The sequence below is a fragment of the Elephas maximus genome, chromosome 20 (assembly GCF_024166365.1).
Source record: "Elephas maximus indicus isolate mEleMax1 chromosome 20, mEleMax1 primary haplotype, whole genome shotgun sequence".
Lineage (NCBI taxonomy): Eukaryota > Metazoa > Chordata > Mammalia > Proboscidea > Elephantidae > Elephas > Elephas maximus.
This window is the reverse complement of record NC_064838.1, coordinates 44,279,268-44,304,844: the sequence shown is the minus strand read 5'-3', so window position 1 is coordinate 44,304,844 and position 25,577 is coordinate 44,279,268. Positions and strand designations below refer to the sequence as shown.

Below are 25,577 nucleotides of genomic sequence, written 5' to 3'. Positions count from 1 at the left end.
TCTCAGCTGTGTCTTCCCTAGCTCAGGGATAAGAAACTTGACAAGAGAGGTTGCTTAGGCAGTTGCTTAAATCGATTTGAACTGATTTTGTTCTCTCTCTGAGTGTATGTACACATGCAGGTGTGTGCATATTTATGTCTGTGAATGTATATGTATGTGTGCATGCATTATGTGTGTATGGTATGCACACCTGTGTGCATGCATACACATGTGTGCATATGTGTGTGAGTGTGCATATGCACGTGTGTGTGTGTCAGCAGGAATCAACATGGTCCAAACTTTATATGAGCAACAAGAGGAAGAGGCAGATAAAAGGGGATGACAAAAATATCCGAGTGGGTGGAAATGGGTGCATGCATGCCGGGGCGGGAGGAGTGCAGTCAGGATGCTAAACTGCCTGAATGCAAACAAAAGCCCACATGGCAAGGCCTTCAGTGCCACACACGGAGTCTGGAATTTCTCCTACAGTTAATGGAGCATTATCTGAGAGTTTTAAACAAGTTTTGGTGCGATGTGACCAAATTGATACTTTAGAAAGATCTATGTGAAAATAGTACCCAATCTGGGTAGTGGGGCTACTTGGGAGTTCATTGTATTATTTTCTCAACTATTGTGTATAATTGAAAATGTGCATATAAAACCAGGTTTAAGGCCCCTCGGTCATTCTAACCATAGGCGGGGTTGAGAACCATGGCGTTAACGCATGTTCCCCAAACAGGCTTCTGCTCTTCAAAATAAAGCAATTGTGAAAATGCTTCAAACACAGCATCAGATTAGCAGCACCCAGGGCTGTTTTTCCAAGTTTCCACTAAAATGCCCAGGAAGGTGTTAAATAGGAAGGGACACACTACCCTGAAGCCAAACAGACAACCTAAGAACCTAACTGGAGAGGAGGGACAACTTGTCTAAGCCTGGCAGGGGCACACTGAGGAAAAACGCCACGCTGAGCACCTCCTCTGTCCTAGGCTTGGGCTGGGCACTGAGCCCATAGCAGTGAGGAAAGGGGGCACATTCTTTGCAAAAGTTGGGGCTGACTCTCGGGAACACCAAGAAAACTGAGAATCTATTAGACCCAGTGTCTGACTACCAAATAAACAAAATCCAGTGGCTTTCTGCACACTAGCAATTATAAAGAACAAGAAATAGGATTTTTCAAAGATCCTTCCTGTGATATTTCTACTGTAGACCTCTGAGTCGCTTGGCTTGGGGCCTGCGATCAGGTGCCAGGCATCATTCAGGCCCCCTCAGAGCAGCCCGGCACCCAGCCCTCCTCCGGGATGGACACGCTCAGGTGTCTGTACTTTGGGTGGAGCCTGGCGCTGTACCTGAGCCTCTGGATGCAATGCTCCAGGCTGTCAGTCACCTCCATCAGCCAGCCTTGCTTGTGGCGCTTCTCGAGGGCTGCTTTATCCACCTGGGACCGCGAGACACACAGTGGCCGATTACACACCCCCTGGGAGTCTCCCTTTCACCTAAGAAGGTGACATCCCCCACATCCATAGCCCACTTTCATAGTACAGCGTCAGGGCGCACAATGAGCTGTCTTCACAGTTTTTATGCCCTCTCCTGCCTTCCTTATCAACAAAACCGAGATTTTGTCAGCAGACACTGTGCTAAGCCCCAGGAGATGAACCACACGGAAAAAAATCACAACAATTCTGCCCACTGCTTTCAGCCTTCCTTGCAGGTAAGACTCATAACAACCCTATAAGACAGAGTAGAACTGCCCCATAGGGTTACCAAGGAGCAGCTGGTGGATTCGAACTGCTGATCTTTTGGTCAGCAGCCAAATTTAACCACCGTGCCACTATACAGTTGCTATGATTCGGAATCAACTTGATAGCAAAGGGTTTGGTTTGGTTTTTGCAGATAAGAACATCCATTTGATCCAGTACTGATCAATAAGGTAAAAGAAGGTGTTGACTGAAGGAGTTTCTGAGACAGTTCCTTCCTGTCAATATAGAGCCAGTCATAGCTGGTCCTTCCCTTCTCCCTTCTTCCTGCGTTGAATGTGGATGGGATGGCTAGGGCTGGCGCAGCCATTTTGTTCCATGAGGAAAGCCCAACAGTCTCTAGAGATGTTGGCCCTGACACTGCTGGTTGCATAAGAAAAGTAGCACCCTGTTTGTGTAAGCCACTGGAATTAGGTGTTCTGTCACCTGCAACCAAATGCACGTCTAACAAATACAGGTAAGTAATGGCAGGCTTAGTGTCAACTAAGTACAAATCGCGCTGGTGTGCATCACTGTGGCTGGTCTCAAAGCTCCTCACCTCCTCTACCCTCTACTTCTGTTCCTTTCCTTGGGGAAAGCTCCCTGCCTCTGAAGAAGGTACATGTCTGCCTCCCTGACTTGACTGTGAGCCGTTTGAGTTGGGGTGGGGTGGGGTCACAAGTATTTATTATCTCCCTTCCACGTTCCAGGCACAGTGCTAGGTTTGGGGATAATGTGCGATACTGGGAAGTAGTCCAGCCCACAGAAGGTCACAGTTTGCTGGGAGACCAGCCAATGGGTATAGACAATCTCAGGTAATGGGAATTTTGAAAGCAAGAAGCTATGCTGCCAGGGGAATCCAGACAATGAAGTCAGGGAGGTTTTGTGGAGAAGGGGAGTGAGGGCCAGGAGAGAAGACAGTTGAGTGTGGTGGGTGGGGGCGGGGGGGGCGGGGGAAGAGGGGTAGGTGTGAGGGTGAGGGGCAGAGAGAAGAGGGGTAGGTGTGGGGGGGGAGAGAAGAGGGGTGGGTGTAAGGGTGAGGGGGGAGAGAAGAGGGGTGGGTGTGAGGGTGAGGGGGGAGAGAAGAGGGGTGGGTGTGAGGGTGAGGGGCAGAGAGAAGAGGGGTAGGTGTGGGGGGGAGAGAAGAGGGGTGGGTGTAAGGGTGAGGGGGGAGAGAAGAGGGGTGGGTGTGAGGGTGAGGGGGGAGAGAAGAGGGGTGGGTGTGAGGCTGAGAGGGGAGAGAAGAGAGGTGGGGGTGAGGGTGAGGGAGAGAAGAAAAGTGGGTGCACAGTGAGAGGGAGGACAGAAGTGAGAGGCAGGTGTAAGGTGCTGGGAGAGAAGAGAGGCAGATGTGGGGTGAATATGAGGGGAGAAGAGAGGCAGGTATGGGGATGAGTCGGGGGACAGAAGAGAGAGGCAGGGTATAGGGTGTTGGGAAAGACCAGAGAGGTGAGTGTGGGGGTGAGCATCCCTCACACAGAGGCAAGAGGGAGGCAGGCAAGGAACAAAGATCAGGAACTCTGGCCAGGCTTACCTCTGCTATCACCCCAATGCACCCCACGATGACTGCAGCCTTGGCCTGGGCCCCACTCATGCCACCGAGTCCAGAGGTGACGAAGACCTTCCCAGCCAAGTCCTCGATGCCCAGGTACCGGCGCCCGGCGTTCAACAGGGTGAGCTAAGGAAAGAGGAGGCTGGGGGTGCCCACCTCCCACCCCAGCGGCCAGGGCCCACCCTAGCAGCAAGGCGTGGCCCCTGCCTCTCACCACTGTGCCGTGGACGATTCCTTGGGGACCGATGTAGCAGTAGCTGCCTGCTGTCATCTGGCCATACCTGCTCCCCACAGAGAGGGCAAAGGGAAAGTGAGTGAGCCCTGCACCAAAGGCACCAAACCACAGCCACCCACTTTATGTTTTTACAATTAATTTTTAATCATCCAAAAACACATTACTATAGTCTCCTTTATTTAAAAAAAAAAAAAAAAAAGCCAGATAAAGCTATAGTCTCCCAGTCTCGTTTCCCACCAGACCTTTTACAAACAGATTGTTTTTTCTCTTAAACACTGTAGTATAATTGGTAAAAATCCATTTGGGAAATACTTGGCCCTAGCTTCTAAAGCTGAACATGTACAAACGCCCCAACACTGCAATTCCACGTTACACTTGTGTACTCATATAGGAAAAGAGATAAGTAAATGTGGTTTATAAACACAGTGTGTACTGTGAACATGGTACGCAGCCATGAAGACAGCAAGCTCCTGGTACATGTGATGCGGGTGGGGAATGAAGAAGCTAGGCATGAAGGAGTATGCTCTGTGTGATGTCGTCTGTATGACACACAAACACGCTCCATTTTTGGGTCTACCTACTGCAGGGGAGTCTCTGGTGGTGCAAAGTTAATATGCTTGCCTGCTAACCCAAAGGTTAGAGATTTGAGTCCACCCAGAGACACCTTGGAAGAAAGCCCTGGCGATCTACTTCCGGAAAACCAGCCACTGAAGACCCTGTGGAGCCCTGGTGGTGCAGTGGTTAAGAAGTCGGCTACTAACCAAAGGGTTGGCAGTTCAAATCCACCAGCCACTCCTTGGAAACCATATGGGGCAGTTCTACTGTGTCCTATAGGGTCGCTATGAGTCAGAATCAACTTAACAGCAACAGGTTTGGTTTTTGGCAACTCCTTGGCAACTGTATTTTTTTGCTTGTTTACCTACTGCAGGGGGTCAAGAGAGAGTATGGGAGACAGGGGAGGTAGGTGGTGGCTGCATGGGTGTACACAGTTGTCACAACTCACGGAGATGTACACTTAAGATCTGTGTATTTTGTGTATGTAGAGTCAGAATTCTGCTTCAGTGAACCAACTCTAGGGTATTGTTTTGTGATGGGGGTCCTTCTCCTTCTTCTTCTTCTTTACATAAACGTCCTCACACTTGAGGTACTGTTTCCACAGCCATTTTCCCCCTGAACATAATGTCTGTGGCGTCCTTTCCACCTCAGAACGTACAGATTCTACTCACTCCTGTCCCTGGCTACGCAGGATACAATGTCAAAAGCCACTCCTCCACCAACGACAAACAACACAACGCTCCTAACTGCTTCCCTTCAGGGCAGATGCCAAGAATGCAGGGCTCCGGAGACACCAGTGAAAACATTTTAAGTATTGATAGGTGTCATCAAATTCCAAAGTGACTGAAACCAGCAGTACCTGGCATGATTGTTTCCAGCACTCAGTACTGACCAAACACTCTAATTTTTGACAGTCTTGTGGGGAAACAAGACATTTTGCTGTTGCCTTAACTTTATTCTTCCCTAAGGACTATTGAGTTCAGGAGCTTCTCGGGGGTTTACTGCCTCTTGCTTTTCTCTCTTATAAATTTCAAATTCATATCCATTTTCCTTTGGGTTCCTGCCCCCGGCGGCTCTCCCAAGTCTCTCTCTTCTGGGTCAAGGGTGAACTCTGGATTCTCACAGACTGTGCCTGAATGCCAGTCCTATCCCATAACTTAAGCAAGGCACTGGACCACTAGGAGCCTCCGTTTGCTCCTGTAAAAAATGGGGACTCGCCTTTAACTTGAAAGGTTGTGTGACTATTATTCCATAACATAAGAGAATAGTGATAATTGCCATCTGCTCAGGCAGACAGGTGAACCCATTATACCCCACCAGGCAGGCAGGGACCCCCGTGGGGTATGTGCTTTCCTGGGGTATGCTCCCCGGTGGGGCCCACATCCATTCGAGAATACTGCCCAGTGGCTAACCTAACCCTTCCTGTGCCGGGGTGAGAAGGTCTTACCTCTATCATTTCACTTAATTCTCACACAGCTCTATGAGACAGGAACCAGTATTATCATCCCCTCTTCACAGACGAGGACGCTGAGGCCCCAGTTCCAAGGTTACACAAGGAATAAGTTGCAGAGCTGGGAACTGATTTTTAGTCTTTCTAACTCGGGTTCTCTGTGCTGAAACGATACGCCGCGTGCCACCCCCGTGATAACTCTTGGAAGTAAAAGTGTGGGGTCAAAAGTTCATACAGTAAAACCTGCAAAAGCCGGAACCTGTCCGAGAAGGAAACCTCAAATATTTTCCACTAAAATGAGTGACAGACAAGTGGTAAGACTGCACCCCATCAAAGGCATAACTCTTGTGAGACCTGGAAAAACAAGGCAGTCTTGTCAAGTTCCAGGTCTCACAGGTTTCACTATACATCTAAAACTTTGACACCAATTGCCAGGTCATACCTCTCCCAGCCACCCCCATCCTTGTCCTGACTGAGACCCCACCGATCATCTGTGACTGCCTGCCTCCCCATGTCCTCACCAGCATTTTCATTTTTATCAGCCTGAGAGCCAAAAGGTCTTGTTTTAATTAATATTTTTCAGACCGCTTATAAATCTAAACCTTTTCCTCTCTCCACTGGCAATTTGTATCTTCTCTTTAGTTGATTGCCACCCCCCCTCCCCCCAAAAAAAACCCTTGGGTTCTGCAGCCAGACTTGGTCTGATTCCTGCAGCTCCGCCCTCTTTAAACCCTCGTGATCCCTTATCTGGGAAACAGGAGCACTGAGTTGCAGTTAGGAGGTGGGTGCTGGAACTTAAACCACGTCCCTCTGACCCCATGGGTGCTCTCACTGCTGGACATACAGAAGAGGTCCCCAGGCTTCTTCTTTGTCATCATCATCATAGTAATAACAATAATAAATAATAACAGCAACAGTATCTACTTATCACCAACCAAAACAGTCATTGAGTTTCTGAGTCTCAGCTTCTTCCTCCACAAAATGGGTCAAGGGTACTATCTCAGAGGATTGTAGAGAGGAGTAAACAAGATGGCCTCTACGAATCCTAAAACAACAAACGGCGGTGACCATTATCATTATTACGTTATAAAGTATTATCCTAGTTAATTGGCCTGGTTAATTGGTTTCCAACACCACAACCTTGATCACATTTAAAATGGTTATTATCCTTGAGTTAGATGCCAAAGATGTGTGAATCAAAACATTGACTGCAGCGTTACTTATAATTGCAAAAAACTGGAAACAACCCAGATCAGTAGGTGAGTGGATTATATGATGCAATTGAACACTGCAGTAAGTTAGACCCGCGTTTTCTGAAATGGAACAATCTGCAAGCTATATTGTTAAAGTGGGAAAGGTAAGGTACAGAGGTGTTTATACTGGTCTACTCACATAGGCTCACATGCAGAAAAATGTTTGGATGGATACAGAAGACCATTAACTGGGGACCTACTCTGGGAGAGGGACTTCCTTTCCGTTGTAGCTCCTTTCATAATCTTTTTCAGTTTGGAGCTTGTATTAATTTTACAACAACTACAAATCGATAATATCCTGGGAAGGGGCATGATGGAACTTTCTGGGGCAATGGTAGTGCCCTGTATCTTGACAGAGGTTCTGATTACACAGGTTTGCATTTGTCAAAACCCCATCAGCTGGTACACTGAAGATTTGTGCATTTCATTACATGTCCCTTCTACCTCAAAAGACAAAAAAAAAAAAATTCTCCATAAACAAATTTTGAATTAAAGTCCATAATATTTGCAACGGACCTTCCAGTGCATCAAAAATAAGCTGTATCCATGGAAGAAAGTGGATGGATGGATGGATGGATGGATGGATGGATGGATGGATGGATGGATGGATGGATGGATGGATGGATGGATGGATGGGTGGGTGGGTGGGTAGACATGTGATAAAGCAAGTATAAGCCAAGCCAAAAACCAAACCCACTGCCATCGACTTAATTCCGACTCATAGCAACCTTACAGGAGAGGAGAACTGCCCCATAGGGTTTCCAAGGAGCCGCTGGTGGATTCGAACTGCCAACCTCTTGGTTAGCAGCCAAATACTTAACCACAGTTCCACCACGGCTCCGTAAAGCATGTATCAAACCAAAACCAAACTCATTGCCATCAAGTTGATTCTGACTCATAGCAACCCTATAGGATAGAGTAAAACTGCCCCATAGGGTTTCCAAGGAGAGGCTGGTGGATTCGAACTGCCGACCTTTGGTTAGCAGCCAAGCTCTTAACCACTGCATCACCAGGGCTCCAAAGCAAGTATACCAAACCAAACCCATTGCCATCGGGTAGATTTTAACTCATAGCAACCCAAAAGCAAGTATAAACCAAAAAAACCAAACCCATTGCCATCAAGTCGATTCCAACTCATAGCAATCCTACAGGCCAGAGCAGAACTGCCCCGTAGAGTTTCCAAGCAGCACCTGATGGATTCGAACTGCCAACTCTTTGTTAGCAGCCAGAGCTCTTAACCACTGCCCACTGGGGTTTCCAAAGCTAGTACAGTAGTGTGTTAATCACAGAGTCCTGGTGGTGAGTACACAGGTGTTCACTGCAAATTTTTTCAGTTTTCTGCTTGAAATTATTCATAATGTTGGAAAAAAAAGCAGGCTCCAAAATTGTATGTTCACTTGTTTACAAGTATACAAAAATTATAGGCATAAACATAAAAACCACTAGGGAATAAGTAAAAAAGAAATTAATTATGCTGCAGTGATACAACTGCAAGCATTTTTCAAAACTGTACTTAATATTGCTGCATTGCTGTTATAATAAAACATGATCAAGGAGAAAACACTACAATATAAATTGAAATAGTGACTTACATTGTGACCCCCAATGCAAAGAGCTTCTCATACACTGTCCTGGAGGAGTAGTTGGGAATGACCTGGAAAAGCGGGATGTGAGCAGGCAGGGGGTTGTGTGGGGGCAGCTGGCCCTCCTCCCTGCCCAAGCATCTCCTTGCTGCCAAGCCCAGCTACAGCCATAGGAGCCAGGTCAGCCCACTGCCTCTGGACCCACCATTCCATTGGTGATGACCAGCCGTGGGGCATCAGGGTTGCTAGGGAAGAGGCCCAGAGGATGTCCACTGTACATGACCAAGGTCTGCTCCTCTGTCATCTCTGACAAGTAGGACATGACTAGCCAGAACTAGAGGGGATCAAAGACGGAGCCTCTGTGAGTGTATGCACCAGGCCCAGGTCTCCCCAATAACCACTCCAGCCCAGCGAGCTCCTTGCAGGCCCCTCCCATGCCCCACCCCTCCAGCTCCCCAGAGACTTTCCATCAGCTCCTGGTGCCTCCAGTTACACGGCTCCCGCCCATTCTTATAACCTTGAGCATCCCAAAATACGCTCTAATGGTGGAACTTCAGGCAGCAGGGAGGTGGCGAGCCAGGTTGCAAAGCCATGGATAAGCTCCTTCTAGGCCAGAGGAATGGAGGAGAGGTAAGGCTGACAGAGCTGGGGGAGGCCACATAGTCACCTTACCTGAGCCCAGTTGTTGAACACCTGCCCGTTCCCTCCATAGGTCACGAGCTCCTGGGGAAACTGGAGAAGATACATGTCCTCTGAGATGGAGCCGTGGGAGGGGAGAGGATGGTCCAGTCTGTGACTGGGTGAAGGGCTCAGGTCAGGGTCAGGATTAGGGAGCTGGGGCTGGGGTCAGCTTGGGATCTCGGCCTGGGGTCAGAGCCAGGGGTCAGTCTGAGGATCTGGAGCCAGGGCCAGCACCAAGGAAGTTCTCACCAGTGGATGAAGTGGTCACAATCTCTGAACATATCACCCTCAAGGAACTTGGGGAGCTACCCCGCAAAGGTTCCCCTTTCTCCAATACTGGCATTTGATTTGTAGCTGGGCTTTCGAAGGATGCCTGTGGCAGGCCTGCAAGGGCAGACCTCACAGTTCAGCTTGGTGGCACTTGCCAGTGGGCCCACCAAGCTCATGGACCGAGGCTGGCCAAATCGAGCCTGTCTAAGTGTAAAGTACCCCCAGACTTTAGAGACGTAGTGTGAAAAAAGAATGTATGGTGTCTCATTAATAGTTTTTACATTACTACACGTTAAAACGATCATATTTTAGAAACACTGGGTTACATAAAATATATTTCTATGATTAATTTCATCTGTTTCATTTTACTTGCCATGTGGCTACTAGAAAATTTTCAGTTGCATCCATGGACCAATGTCAAGTTTCCGGTTTTTATGTTGTACCCTAATCACAGAACCTGTAACCATTGGGGAAACAGCAAGAAGGATGCACGGAAGCTCTCTGACCTATCTTTGCAACTTCCTGTGAATCCATCAATTTTTAAAAATAAAAAGCTAAGAAAAACAACATGTTTCTCATGTTTTTATCAGACAGTGCTGGGCTGGGTGCTGGCCCAGGGCCAGCCATAGGCTGGATTCAGGGCTGTTACCTGGGCCACTGCCGGGTCCAGGTTGTTCATGATCATGTGCATGATGGCTGCAGCCGCCTTGGTCCGGCACGGGTACCGCTCAATAGGGTAGGCCCTGGAATCAGAGTCCACCACAGGCATGACAGCAGGAAGGCTCCAAGCTCCTTCCTTCCTCACCCTCAGGGCCCACCCTGACCTCATCTTACCATGTGACCACAAAAGTGTGGGGGGAAGAACTCACTCAGGACCCCACGGCTGGAGGGATCTGGAGCCACTAAGGCCAACCCCACTGGTGCTCAGGTGATTTCTTTGAGCTCCAGCACTTCCAGGGGTGAGGAGCTAAGCCTGCCCCAGCCACCCCTCCCTCCCTCTCCATTGACAGGAGTCAACCACGAGAAACCTGATTTCAAGTATAGCTGAGGTCTGCTTTCCCAGAGCTTCTACGTCTGGATGGAAACCCTAGTGGCGCAATGGTTATGAGGTAAGGTTAACCAAAATGCAGGCAGTTCAAATCCACCAGGTGCTCCTTGGGAACCCTACGGGGCAGCTCTATAGGGTTGCTATGAATTGGAATCAACTTGACGTCAACGGGTTTGGGTTTTACGTCTGGATGGAGTTTATTCATTTGTTCTTTCACTCACTCAACAAACGCTTCTTAGGCACCAATTCTACAGCAGGTGCCAGGTGTGAAGCACAGACATGAATGAGAGGCATGGCTTCTCCTTTATTGGAAGAATAATGTTCTCCGGGACTCTCCAAAGCCATTCTGAGCTTCTAGCATATTCGAAGAAGAGAATTCACCAGGTGAGGTTCTGGGACCACCCACATCATCCAGGAACTGGTGGAAATGCAATCTCAAGCCCCACCCAGCCCTACTGAATCAGAAATGGTGGGACGTGGGGCGGCGGGTGGGGGGTACCCCGCAGTGCTGATGCAATGGGCAGATACTCGAAGACGCTGACAGAGGTCTCTAAAGCTTTCCTCTGCCTTGCCCAGGACTACAAAGCATTGGTGGTTAGAAATGGATTTTATATACAATTTGGCCTGATGATTGCATGAGACTGATTGCCCAGAAGAGGTGGGTCAGGCCAGAGAGATGCATCTGAGAAGGTTTACCCCCATCTTCTGGCCAGGCCTGAGGGCCACTGTCAGCTCTCAGCTCCAGAATCCAGCAACTGACAACATAACACTCCCTCCACCCCCGTGAGGGTTATCTACTCAGTACTCCACCTCCACACTCCTCCAGGGGCCGCCAAACTGGCTCTCCCTCTCGCTGCTGACCCTCCAGGCTCCCGGGCTGCCGCTGAGGGCTCTCCCAGCGGTTTTCCAATGCCCGCTCCAAAGCTGCACCCCCAGCACTCACCTCATTTCAATGCTGGGGCAGAACCGGTACATGTAGATGTGCCCATACAGACGCAGTTCCTGGGCGAACTCAGGGGCCAGCAGCTCCTGGACATCCACAGGGAAGTAGCGAAGGGCATTCCTCAGTGCCAGCTGGGGGAAGAGAGGGATGAGAGAAGCGGGGGCTCCCAAGTAAGCATGATGCCCCAAGCATCCTCCTTCCCAACCTGGATTTGCCTCTGCTCCATCCAGAACCCAATCTGCCCCACCCAGAGACCCCTGGTTCTCACCGCAGGCCCATCATCACAACCCGCCTACAGGAAGACTTCTCTGATTGCTCCTCCCTCTTTACTCATCTCCTGTCCCAGGCACCAGGCTGCTTAGCACCAGATGAGGACACAAGAGGCACAACCTGGTGGAGTGCGGGCTATAATGGGAGTGCCCTTGGGCTGCAAACCCAAGGGGAGAGGGAGCAGAAATGCCTCAAGACTACGTGGCACTTATGTGGAAATGCAGAGAAGCTTCCCTCCCTCCAGGCAAAAATAAGTATGCCAGGCAACAAGCTTGGCAAGTGGAGGGTAGGTTGCATTTCAGCTGGGCAGCCTCAGGCCTTGCCCACTGCACATTTGCACTGTTGGGAGAGAGATCCAACCAGATCTGGGGAGGCCTGGCACAGACCCTAAAGCCAGGGACAGGAGGCCAAGAGAAAGGAAAAACCTTCTGAGGGCTTCTTATCCAACTAGGACAAACAACTCGGACTTAAGCCTCTCTGGTCACTCTTCTCCAGACAATCTTTAATTTTCTGGACTGTGCCAAGCCTGGTCCTGCCTCAGGGCCTTTGCACTCATTCTTCCCTGTGCCTAAGCCCCCAACCCTTCTCTCGGAGGGCCCCTTCACCTTACTCAGGCCTCCTCTCAGACACCCATCCACAGCTCTGACCCCTCTTTCTAAAGTGGCAACAGCCCACTCACTCTCTCTCGATTTGTTTCCTTTCAGAGCTTGTCCCCTCTGATATTAAGTTATTTATTTCTGTCCTCTGAGCTCCAGGAGGGCAGGAGCCCTGGAGGATCTCTTGACAGTGGTCTTCCTTCCCAAACGCTGAATGAAGCCAGGAGTGGGGCAAGCAAGGTGGAGGAGGGGCCCAATGTGCTGCCTAGTTTTCTGGGAGGACATTGAGGTCATTTATCCAACCAAATAACCCTGGAGAACAAACCTCTTTGAGGGTCAAGGGTAATGAAGAGTTGAGTATGATGAATTCACTCATTTATTCAGTAAATGCTTATTGAGGGGAGAGCTGGTGTAAGGCTTGGAGGAGACATGTGGGCTGGGCCCTGAGGCCATAACACTTAATAGGGGGTCGGGGGGCACAGGTGCCAGCCAAGGACACAGAAACTCGGGAGCCCAACAGGGAGCAGAGGGAAAGGGGCCCTGGGAGAGGGAGGAAAAGGACACCCTAGAGGATCTACTGCACCCAGAAGCCAGCCAGCATGTGGACTAGGACAGGCCCCAGGGTTGAGTGACAAGGACATCACTCTCCAAGGGCATTGGCATGGTTCAATAGGGAGAGGTAAGAAAGTGAGCAGGCCTGCTCAGGATGAGGCCCTGAGTGTGATGTGGAAGTGGGATGAGATTTTGGAGACGCCCTGGTGGCACAGTGATTAAGTGCTCAATGGCTAACCAAAAAGTCAGTGGTTCGAACCCACCAGCCGCTCCGCTGGAGAAAGATGTGGCAGTCTGCTTCCATAAAGATTTACAGCCTTGGAAACCCTACGGGGCAGTTCTACTCAGTCCCATAGGGCCAGGATGAGTCGGAATTGACTTGATGGCAATGGGTTTGGTTTTGGTTTTTTGGTTTCTCTCATTTAATCTTCACACAATAGCACCACCAGGAAAGCAAAGCACATGATTCCTTCTCTCTTGGAAGAAAACTGGTCAGAAATATGAGTTTCTCTCTAAGAACGGTGGCCAGGAACCTGCCTCGGCAAGATCCTCAGACTCACAGGCATGGGCCAACCTGTCCCAGAAGGTCTGGGAGGCAAGAATGAGCTCTTCTCCCAAGCTCCCAGGCGATGCTGATGCTAAGGCCCTGGGCTGCTCCCTCCCCCGACCCCGGCCCCGCCTCTGAGAACTGCTGTACCCTGAGACCAGTGATAAGAAAGAACAACCCACAGCAACACGGAGCAACCCGCCAGCATTAAAACAGGATGACAGAAGCCAGACACCCAGGAGTTCAAAAGCAGAAGACTCAGGAGAGGCAGCAGGTGCCCTAATTGGGGGTTCACATCCCCGGGTGGTCAGGGAGCACGTACACGCATGTGCACCGTGTTTGTGCTGATTTCTCTGAATGGGCCATACCCCAAGGCGAAAGGCCTCCAAGGGTGTACAGCTGCTACTCGGAGCTTATAGCAAGACTGAACACTAAAGAGAAAAGTTTTGATGGTGAGCCACGGTAAGCAATACTTGTGGCAGCAAAGGACCCCAGGACACACATACAACTGCCCTCCACAGGTATAGATGTACAAGACTCAGCCTTTCTACCTGGGTTCTCATATAGTCTCTCTCCTATTCTCGCTTCAGAAGCCCTGGTGGCATCGTGGTTAGGAGCTACAGCTGCTAACCCAAAGGTCAGCAGTTTGAATCCACCAGGCGCTCCTTGCAAACCCTGTGGGGCAGTTCTACTCTGTCCTTTAGGGTCTCTATGAGCCAGAATCAACTCGACGGCAATGAGTTTGGTTTGGCTTTATTCTAGCTTCTTCTATTTCACTCTCTGATAAATACTGATCGCAACCCCTAAACGGATTTCACAACAGGCTAGAAGAGGGCAGCTGCAGTTTGAAAACCACTGTACTCACTGTTCCCAAAGGCAAGGCCTCTTCCATTACTGGTGCCAAGTTGACATCTCACTAATGGACTAGATAAGGAAGGCCTGGCTCATCACTCAGGTGTGTCAACTGCTTTTGAAACATTGTTCAGCTAATTACATAACTCAAAAAATACAACAGGTTGGTGTGAAAATTAAGAATTGTGAAATTGTGTCAGTTGATAGAAATGACTCTATTCTTAAAGGTGAAGTCTCTTCAAGGCTGTAATTAGCTCAATTTGATCCAAAACCAAGACTGAGCCTGTGCCAGAAACACAGAGAGGATTCTTGCCGCTTTTCTGAACCCCGAAGCTCCGTCTGCTGACTTGGATTCAATGCTCCAACTCTCTGATTGGGGCAGTTTTCATGACCGAGATGAGAAAGTGGTGCTCGGAGAGGTTGTGTCACGCTCCATATTTAAACACAGAAAGAAAAGCACAAAATTAAGCACATTTTAGTGCAGCCATTTTAGCATTTTAGTGCAGTGGGTTTTTTTTTTTTTTTTTTTTAAATAATGAAATACTATGTAACTCTAAAAAGATTGAGGCAACTCTAAATGCACCGATGAGGAACAATCTCAAAAAATCTACACGTAGAGAATGCATCCACTTGCTTCTTTACAAAGAAAAAACATGCTCACAAATGGCCAACAGACACATGAAAAGACACTCAACGTCATTAGCTATCAGAGAAATGCAAATCAAAACCACAATGAGATACCACTTCGCTCCCACTAGGATGGCCAAGATTCAAAACAAATAAGAAAAAAAAATTGAAAATAACAAGCATCAGAGGGCACATGGAGAAACTGGAACCCTCATTCATTGTTGGTGGGAATGCAAAATGGTATAGCCATTGTGGAAACCAGTCTGGTGGTTCCTCAAAAAACTAGAGGTAGAGCTGCCATATGACCCAGCAATTCCTCTCCTAGGTATATACCCTACTAGGGAGGTAACAGAGCTGACATGAACAGACATATGCACACCTAGGTTCACTACAGCACTATTCACGATAGCAAAAAGGAAACAACCTAAATGCCCATCCTTAATGGATAAGTAGAATGTGATACACATACACAATGAAATACTTCTCAGCAATAAAGAGAAATGAGTTTCCAAATCATGTTGGAACGTAGATGAACCTAGATGACGTTATGTTGAGTGAAATAAGTCAATCAAAAAAAACAAGTATTACATGTTCTCACTTTTATGAAACATTAACAAGTAAATATAAAGAAATTAATGTTCAATCATGGTTACCAGAGGTGGGGGCCAAGGGGGGTTCACTCTCTAGATAGTAGACACGTGTTATTTTTGGTGATGGGAAGGTAACATTAAATGAGGGTGAAGTACACAGCTTGACAAAGGTAAACTATGTCACTAAAAAGCACACGAGGAAAAAGGACCTGTTGGTAATTGCTATGGTATATATAATTTTGAAACAACAAAAACAACTAAAAAATATACATCCAAGTATATATACAGGCATATATGTGTATCCCCCCTCCCCACAGACTGCTGTCGAGTCATTCCTACTAATAGCGACCCCATAGGGTTTCCAAGGCTGCCAATCTCTAGGGAGGCAGACTGCCATATCTTTCTCCCGTGGAGTGGCTGGTGGGCTCGAACGACCAGCCTTTGGTAAGCAGCCAAGCTCTTTAACCACTGAGTCACCAGGGCTCCTTTTTTTTTAAACTTTTATTGCACTTTATGGGAAAGTTTACAAATCAAGTTAGTCTCTCATACAAAAATTTATATACACCTTTTGCTCTCCCCCTAATGAGACAGCACACTCCTCTCCACCTTCTATTTTTGTGTCCATTCAGCCAGCTTCTGACCCCCTCTGCCTTCTCATCTGCCCTCCAGGCAAGAGCTGCCCACATAGAAGCTCACCCCTCTCCAGTATCATTTTCTGTCCTATAGTCCAATCCAATCCCTGTCTGAAGAGTTGGCTTTGGGAATGGTTCCTGTCTTGGGCAAACAGAAGGTCTGGAGACCATGACCTCCAGGGTCCTTCTAGTCTCAGTCAGACCATTAAGTCTGGTCTTTTTATGAGAACTTGAGGTCTGCATCCCACTGCTCTCCTGCTCCCTCAGAGGTTCTCTGTTGTATTCACCAGAGCTCCCTTTTATCTTATAAAGTCACTTTCAAATTTTTGTGTCAAAAGTCAAAAAAGTATATTTAAATAAAGAGTGAAAAATGAGCCAAAGGAAAAGCAAGTCAGCCACCATTGGGTTTTGGGGACAGGCTGATGGTGGCTGACCCTGGCCCCCAGAGGGAGGAAGACTGAGCCTCTTCAGCAGCTCACACTCCCCAGACGCACAAGGGGGGACAATCTGCAAGGCAGGAGACCGTGGCCAGGACTTCGTGTACTTCAAGCAAATGGCTGCATCCACAAGCAAAGCACTTACTCCTGGGCACCCCTTCACAGCTCCAAACCCCATTGACACCATGACCTTTATGATGCAGCAAAAGGGTGTCAGGGGGCGGGGCGGGATGGCTCCAGAGCCTGTTGACACCCAGCAGGAAGGTTAGCCAAGGCAGAGAAAACATTAACTACTCTGACATCACCACGAGCCAGCCGGTAGATAAGCAGATACACTGAGCACTAGGGAGGAGGAATGACCCTCCTCCGCAGCCACCCTCAGCCCCTGCCACCCCCTCACCACAGCCGCCTTGCCCACCTCCCCCCTCCCCTCATGCCCTCTGTGGGGGCCCTCAAGGAAAAATCAAGGGGGGCAGCTGTGGGAAGACCAGAATCAGCGCAATCTGAGTATGGGGGTGGGAGTCCTCGTCTGTTCTTTGTGCTTATTTGTATTTTCTACCTTTCCTCCAATGCTCCTGAAATTCTTTAGTAATTTTTAGTACAGAAATCTCACTTGGTGGCCTCCAATCCCCAGTTTACGAATGAGTAGAGTGAGGTTCCCAGGTGGCATATGTCGTGTCTGGGGTGTTAAGGGGCTCAGGAGGGCACAGGCGCCTGTCTGCTCGTCTGTAAGGGGGCAGGAATGTGGTGTGAGGGCCTTCAGGGTTGTTCGCTCACACCGACAGCTCTCCCTAGCCCCACCATCCACAAGTACGGTTCTACCCAGCAGCACCAAACTCACTTGAAGGTTTCTGGGAAGGCACTCATAAACTGGAGTCCCTGGGTGGTGCAGATGGTTAAGAGCTCAGCTGCTAACCAAAAGGTTGGAGGTTCGAGTCCACCTGGAGGCACCTCAGAAGAAAGACCTAGTCATCTGCTTCCAAAAAACCAGTCACTGAAAACCCCATGGAGCACAGTTCTACTCTGACGCATATGGAGGCACCATGAGTCTCAGCTGACATGACGCTTGACGGCAACTGTTTTGTTATTATTATTATTACTCATAAAATAAAACAAGAGCTGCCCTATGATAGACCAGGAAACCAAAGTCATGTGTGCATTTAAGACAAAACCCAAATGCTGAACTTGGAGGTACATGCTTGCTTGGCTGTGCATTCGGGCGCTTCCCAAGCCCCCTGCCCCTTCGCCTGGGAGGCAGCTGCAGCTCCACCCCTTATTGAGTGGGTGACCTTGAGCCTTGGAGCCTTATCTGTAAATGGGGGCTGTAATTCCAACCCCAAGGTGGCTGTTGGGGTAATAATGAAAGACACCAGCAGTGACAAGACCCTGGCGCGTACCAGTGTCCCAAGAAGTAGGGGGCACTCACTATGGACCACCCAGAGGCACTCAGGGGCAAAGGCCCCCGGAGGAATGGGGCAGATGAGTCAGAGTACAACTTCTTACCTGCTCCTCTGCAGGGCTGCAGCCAGGGGTCCTGACTGGGGCATGGGGCACTCCAGCCCAGCGTCCCCGGTTCTCTGGGAGGGGCCGCAGGGGCAGGCCAGAGCACAGTGCCTGGAGGCTGGACATGTCTGGCTGAGATGGAGCAGAGGCTGGTACTGGGGGGGAGGCCAGGGAGACCCAGCCACCAGGGCCTGGCTGGGCGGGGACCTCAGACCCAAGGCCACCTCCCCCACCCCTCATTGGGCCAGGGTACTGGGGAAGGAGCCATTCAAAGGTCACAGAGTCCCTGGCCCCCAGGCTGGCCGCTGACAGTGTTGACTTAGGGGAAGGGCCATGCTCTGAGCAGTGGACAGGTCTGTGCACTGTGGAAGGCAGGGCTGGTGCTGAGAAGGCTGGGCTATATGGTGCTCCTTTGTCCTTTAAGTGGGGTACTAGTCTCCAGAGTTTGTGTTTTCTAGGCTATGACTTTGGGGAGGTGACAGGCTCTGATGTTGGGGGTTGCTCTGGCAGTCTTTTGGGGGAGTTACCCCAGGTGGCAGTGTCGGGGTTCATGGGTTCATGTCTTGATTATGGGGAACCAAGTGATGTTGAACTGGTAGGGAGTCGTATGCTCCTTGGGGGTGGTACAGGTGGTGCGGGGAGCACAGAGCGCTGGGGCCTGTGCAGAAAGCAGGCAGTGCCCTTTGGAGCCCCTCCTTCTACCATCTATGGAGAGAAGCACTCATGGGGAGGTGGGCAGAAACCCACCCAGCCACAGGTGTGTCCTCCTCTGGTGCCCATGGCCCTCATCTCCAATCCCATTAACAGCTCTGTAAGAAAGTACTCCTTATCAGCCTGGGAAACAGGTCCAGGTCTCACTCACCCAGCCTGGAAGTTGCCCATTCAACCAAGAGATTCCCATTGCCTTCGAGTAGATGGCAACATATAGCGACCCTGTAGGACAGAGTAAAACTGCCCCATAGGGTTTCCAAGGCTATAGATCTTTACAGAAGCAGACTGTCACATCTTTCTCCTGAACCAAGTGATAGGATTACCCTAATAGCTCACACCCTACCTCTCCTTCCTTCTACCCAAAGAGGAGGGTCTGCCTCCAGCAGAGGCAACAAACCCAGGAGTGAGTTCACCTCGGCTCTTGAGCAGCGGCAGTTTGGGCTTCTCCCAATTCATAAATGTGGGTGGCAATTAACTGCTCCAGCTGCCAAGGACAGAAAAAGATTATGTGAGTGCCCAGTCCAGGGACTTGCTGAGTCAGTCCTATGGGGGTTGTCTTAGCCACCTAGCACTGCTATAACAGAAATACCACAAGTGGATGGCTTTAACAAAGAGAAATTTATTCTCTCATAGTCTAGGACGCTAGAAGTCTGAGTTCAGGGTGCTAGCTCCAGGGGAAGGCTTTCTCTTTGATCAGCTCTGGAGGGAGGTCTTTGTCATCAATCTTCCCTGGTCGAGGGGCTTCTCAGCACAGGGACCTCGGGTCCAAAAGACGCACTATTCTCCTGGCTCTTGTTTCTTGTTGGTATGAGGTGACCTTGTCTCTCTGCTCACTTCTCTCTTTTGTATCTCAAAAGAACTTAACTTAAAACACAACCTAATCTTGTAGATTGAGTCCTGCCTCATTAACATAACTGTCTCTAACCCTGCCTCATTAACGTCATAGAGGCAGTATAGTATTTACAACACAGAAGAAAATCACATCGGATGACCAAATGGTGGACAATCACACAATACTGGGAATCATGGCCTAGCCAAGTTGATACATATTTTGGGGGGACACAATTCAATCTACGACAGAGACCAATGTCCCATCTTATGGATGAGAAAACTGAGGCCGAGAGAGGTGATGGGACGTGCTTGAGGTCACACACTGGTCATGGGTGGAGCTGGGATTTGAACCCCCAAACCCAGAGGTCTGGCTGCAGACACCCTTTTGGCCACGCCTGCTTTTCTGCTGGCTCAGTGAGGCACCGTCATCAAGGTCTGGGCAGCTCTGCCCCCATCGTCAGGGACTCAGTTGTGCCCTCTGCATTCACCCACCTTCCAAGCAGGACTGACTGTGCCCCTTCTTGTGCCAGGCCTTGTCCTAGGCCCTGGAGACCGAGCAGACAAGATAGAGACGTCTGGGTATTATCTCAAAATAAATAATTAAAAAAACTGTATAAGCAATTTAGAAGAATGAAGGTCTCATAGAGACTAAATATGGCAAAGTGCTGAGTTCAAACCATAGCTATCTCACTCATTAGCTGTGTGACTTTGGGTAAGTTACTTAACCAATCTATGCCTCAATTTCCTTATCTGTAAAATGAAGGCAGTAAGAGTGCCTATCTCACAGGATGAATCTGAGGATTAAGCGAGATAATGCATGTGGAAGGCTTAGAACAGCGCCTGGCACAAAATTAGTACTGCACGTTGTTGTCATATGCCATCAAGTCGATTTTTACTCAGAGTGACCCTACAGGGAGGGTTTCCTGCTGTAACCTTTATAGGAGATTGCCAGGTCTTTTCTTGTGCTGAGTGGCCGGTGAATTTGAATTACTGACCTTCTGGTTAGCAGCCGAGTGCTTAACCATTGTGCCGCCAGGGCTCTTTTAACATTATATAAGATATGGTTATCATTTTAATTTCTGCCTTTATGGAAAAGAGCAAACTACTCTGATATCAGGGAACAAAAAGGGTATGTACATATGGCGCTATACAGGTAGTCCCTGACTTAGCAGGTCTGCTCTACAATGTAGTCAGTGTTGCCAGTCCTACAGGACAGAAAGTTGGGCAATGCGCCACTCTAACAACATACGACAAGTGAACTATGCACACGCCCGACAGCCGTTAGGACTCCATCTTCATTGTTATGACACTGATGCTGACTTCATTGCAGAGTAGGCCTATAGCGTGACCCTCTTCAGCGTTTTGTACCGTATGAAGCATCGCTTGTTCATCTGAAACAAGGTATTCGACTTACATCAGAACTGACTGACTACAGAGTCGTTGAAACGGAGCTCCGTCCTAAGTCGGGGGACCACCTGAATGGAGCTATGTACACAGGCTCCCTGATGGAGACTCAGGAATGGGGTGAGAGGAATAGGCTGACTGGGGGCGGACTTTTCCCTATAAACCTCTCCGATGCTGTTTAAATTTGACCCCATGGGCATGTGGTAACTGGACAAACAAAATGACTAAATTGTTAAAACTAATAAGAGAGGCAGGCGGGCACAACAGGCCCTTAGGCTGCACCCTTCCTGCACCTCAGCCCTCAGATTCCTGATGCCTGGTGTTGCCTGCTGCTGTCTAGCCAGGAGGCGCCTGCCTTGGTGTCCCCTCCCGCCACCCCAGTAGCTGCTCCTGTCCTAACCCAGCCTCTCCTGCCAGCATAGCTAGCAGCTGGCTCCATATAGCACAGCCCGCCCAGGACGATCATTTCCAATGTGTCAGCAACCTTCCTGAGCAAGCAGCATCACTGTCCCCGTCCCAACTTCTCCTTCCTCTTCTCCAGCCACTCTGCCCCCTGGCCCCCACACGCCTCTCCAGAACTCCGACCCCTGGCCCCTCTACCTTTAAAATCCAGCCAGGACCCAGGACACAGTGGAGACACCCTGGTCCATGCTCCAGCCCCTCTCCAGCCACTACACTAGCTGCTTACAGCCACCTCCTCCCTGATGTCCTCCAACCACTTTCAACACAGCACCAGAAGGGTCTCACACAACACCCATCTGCTTCCAGCCCACCTCGGCGTCCCACTGTTCTTATAATCAACCCTAGCCACCGCCCATGCAGATAGACTACATGATCTGAGCCCCCCTGCCTACCTCTCTGACTTATCACCCACTCTAGAGTCTCCTTTCTGCTCCTGGAATAGCTTGTTCCCACCTGGCATGGTATGGTGACATAAGTTCCTTTACCTGGCCCTTTGTCTTGGTTTTTTTTGAAAAACAGCTTGAGAGATTTTTCCCCTAAGCCCTGAGGAGTTACCTTTGCCCTAGTCTTCTACCCAGAGGGTTTGTTACTTTTCTCCAGGTTGATTGACATTTCCCGGGTAAACTGTAAATAACTTGAGGTTTGATACTTTTTGTCTGGCCCTGGGCTGCAGCCTGCCCTGTGATTGGTATGCACCTTGCAGGGACTGGTTAATATATTTTATGCAAATGAAATGACTATAGCTTACTATGCAAATAAAACATCTGTGGCCTACCCAGTAGGGATTGGTCAGTTCTTGGCCCTGGTGGGAGGGCCATACCTTGAAACTGACCAGGAGTTGGCTTATACCTACTCCTTCTTATTGACTATCTCATTATCCAATATTTCACATTTACAATCGTAAAAAATCTACTATCTATTTTGCACATTAACAATGTAGATATATGTCTGGCAGTAGCAAACACTGAGGTGTGAGGTGAGAGTAACAATGGCTTTGATGGTTAAGGTTATGTGCCAACTTGGCTGGGCCATGATTCTCAGTGGTTTGGCAGTTATGCAATGCTGTAATTTGGCAGTTAGGTAATGATGCAGTTGTCCTCCATTTTGTGATCTGATATGTTATCATGTAACACTGATTTTCAAATAGTGGTCTGGTCTCTGGAACTTAACCATGTCGGTAAGTGAGGAGTGGCTGTATATGCAGCCAACCTCACAGAGATAGACAGAAACAGGCAGGAAGAAAGAAGAGAGAGGAGAGAAGAAGCAGAGAGAGGGAGGAGGCAAGGAACCTCCTAAAATAGCTGTAAAATGGGTTGAGGGCTGTAACACTGAAGACACTGAGAAGCCCAGAAGGGGCCCTGTGGCAGAGCTGGTGGTGAGAGCAGAAACCTGCTGCTAGGAACGCAGCTAAGAGAGCTGAACAAAACTGCTACACCGACTATGAGCTGCGTCAGTTAGCAGCGGGGAGGCCAAAGGCAGAGATGTCGGTCCTCAGAGGGCTGAGAAGAAGCCTGTCCTCAGGAGGCTGAGAGGAGCCTGTCCTGAGAAGGCCTGTGTGGCCAAGAGGGGGTATGCATGGCAGAGAGAAGGGTCTGTTTGCTTACACGGCTGAGAGAGGCTGAGAGCCATCCTGCAAGGAAGAAGGGACGGATGTGCTCTCTTCTCCGGGGGAGGCTTCCAGACTTTGCCTGCGTGCTTCCTGGTCCCAATCCTGAGCTGTTACCTGTTCCTTCCTTAATGAACCACTTAACTGTAATTACGGTCCGTGAGATCTGTGTGGCCATTGCAATGGCTCATGGAACCCAGAATACAAGTAGAGAGTGCCGTGGAAGGGACGGCTGGTGTCAGAATTGGTTAAAAAAAAAAAAAAAAGGGTTGGAGAGTGGAGGTATGTCTGACCTCCACCTCCCAGGAATGAGCTTTGGGCTGATCCTGGTCATTATCTCCCCTGAAGTTAGATGCTACTACTCCTGCCATTTTACAAGCAGTTTCAAAACATGTCACAAATCCTCTGGCACTTCCCCAAGGGAGTCTAGGGTAATTGACAGGAAGCCACAGATGTGTGGCTATGGGGCCTCTGTGGCCAGGCCAGAGGGAGGCCCTACAGCCAGGCTCCAGGGAGGAGTCTGCTGCTCTGGGACTTCCCCCCCACCACTCCGGGCTGCAGAGGGCCCCTGCAAGTGCTCTAGCTGAGCCAACATCCACTGCCCACCTCCTACGTGAGGGAGCAGCCGGGTCAATCGCAGTCCCAGATAAATGCTGCCCAGATGGCTGCAACCCCATGAGACCCCCAGTGAGAAGCATCCCACCGGGCCCTGTAAGTATTAAAAAATGGCTGTTTTAAACCACTACATTTTAGGGTGATATGTGACTTACTGGTAGCAACGGGAACATCATGTTATGGCCTGGGCTTGGAAGTTCCTCCTCAGATACCCAAGTGGCTCACTCCTCACTTCGCTCATGCCTCTCCAGGACCATTGCCTCTTCCCCAGGCCTGCCTTACAACACTTGTTACATGTGAACCGCACACTCCTCATCCCCTTACCTGTTTTATCTTCTTCATGGCACCACTGACTATTTGTTGCCATCGAGTCGATTCCAACTCACAGAGACCCTGTAGAACAGGGTAAAACTGCCCTATAGGGTTTCCAAGGCTATCATCGTTATGGAAGCAGATTGCCACATCTTTCTCCCACAGAGAGGCTGGTAAGTTGAACCACCCAACTTTCAGTTAGCAGCTACGCACTTAACCACTGCGCTGCGAGGGCTCCTTACCTGATCTCATAAAAAAATAAAACCTATTGCTTTCAGTTGATTCCGACTCATAGTCACCCTATAGGACAGGGTAGAACTGCCCCAAAGGGTTTCCAGGGAGTGACTGGTGGATTTGAACTGCCGGCCTTTTGGTTACCAGCCAAGCTCTTAACCACTGCTCCACCAGGGCTCCTTACCTGGCCTCATAAAAAAAAAAAAAAAAGGTCTCATAGTACACATTTATTCCTATTTCCTCCCCAGAGACAGAAGCTGCATCTGTCCTGTTCATCCCAAGAGAGCCTCAGCACAGAGTAGGTTGAATGAATGAATACGAGTCCCTGCGAGAGGACACAGGGGGGCAGAGGGCGTCTTTTCAGGAAAGGGAAAGGCCCTGGACCTCTGGCAAGCATCGCAACCTTCCACCTTCCCCTAACAAACTTTCCCCAGCAGCCTCCAGGGGCCAAGGCTCTAGCATCTCTGACCCATGGCCCGGGACAGGCTGGGATGTTATTTTAAACTTTGGTCACCAGATGGCAGCCCAAGGGCTAGGGCTGCATATAGGAAACTCAAATCTGGGGGAAACGCAAGTTTAGGTGAGACTTGGGGCTGCTAGGGGTGGGGGTGGTCCTGGTTCTAGAGTAGCAGCAGCCCTGCCTCTGGGCCAGGTGAGGCAGGGGGTGGTGACTTTTGAGCAAGAGGCTCGAGCTCCAGCAGAGTCAGGATAAGGAGGTTTCCCGCCCACGTTCCATTTGAGAGCTATCCATCACCACCTGGGGCGTATCTTTAAGCCAGTGGAACCATTATTTACTAAATAGTCTTCCTTAAATAACCCTTTTAAAATTTAAATAATGCGATAGAAAGAAATTTTTATATCACCACCATAACAGAAACCGGGGCCATGAATGGCAGTAACGATGAAATAACAATATCAAGTACTTATACCACTGAGTGCCAGGTGTCAAACATCTAATCTAGTCTCCCAACACCCTACGGGGTGAGTACCAGTATTACCCTGTCATACAGACAAGGGGACGGGACACAGCTAGTGAGTGGCACCAGCGGTATTTGGATTCACTCGGTGTTGTAAGAGCAAGTAGAAAACTGAAGTTTAACGCAGTGTCCTATGCCACACACTTGCAGTGCTAAATGTGGCCTCAAATAAACGCGCACACATGCTCATATGCATCATATACATGCATGTACATGCACACACACACGCCTGTGCACGCACACACATGAATACATGAACGTGTGCACATGTGCCAACTGCTGTTTGCACCCTCTGGTCACCTGACTCCTGGGCAACACAGCCATGTGCCCACAAGGGTCCTGGATGCCTTTATCTTTCAAAGGACCGACTGTACTCTCCCCCACCCTAACCCCTCCACACACACACAGGTGTCCTCAGGGAGTTCTGGGTACTCCCCTGGTGCCTGGGGCAGTTCTGGGTGAGAGGATGAGGTACAGTAGGCCTTAGGCCCTTAAAAGAGGGGCATGGGCTGAGACCCTACTTCTCCTCCTTGCAGG

The 25,577-nt window shown here is 49.4% G+C and overlaps 1 protein-coding gene across 1 annotated transcript in view; it reads right to left on the bottom strand.

Annotated features, from left to right (window-relative positions):
- Window positions 1–25,577, bottom strand: part of UROC1 (urocanate hydratase 1) — a gene marked incomplete at its 5' end in the record, with an annotated part of 51,518 nt that overhangs the window by 25,337 nt on the left and 604 nt on the right. Inside the window, 8 exons of the mRNA XM_049863420.1 lie at window positions 1,326–1,414; window positions 3,247–3,390; window positions 3,479–3,545; window positions 8,350–8,411; window positions 8,546–8,674; window positions 9,013–9,072; window positions 9,941–10,034; window positions 11,283–11,413. Of these exons, the coding sequence (XP_049719377.1) occupies window positions 1,326–1,414; window positions 3,247–3,390; window positions 3,479–3,545; window positions 8,350–8,411; window positions 8,546–8,674; window positions 9,013–9,072; window positions 9,941–10,034; window positions 11,283–11,413 (776 nt within the window). The remainder of the gene's footprint in view (window positions 1–1,325; window positions 1,415–3,246; window positions 3,391–3,478; window positions 3,546–8,349; window positions 8,412–8,545; window positions 8,675–9,012; window positions 9,073–9,940; window positions 10,035–11,282; window positions 11,414–25,577) is intronic.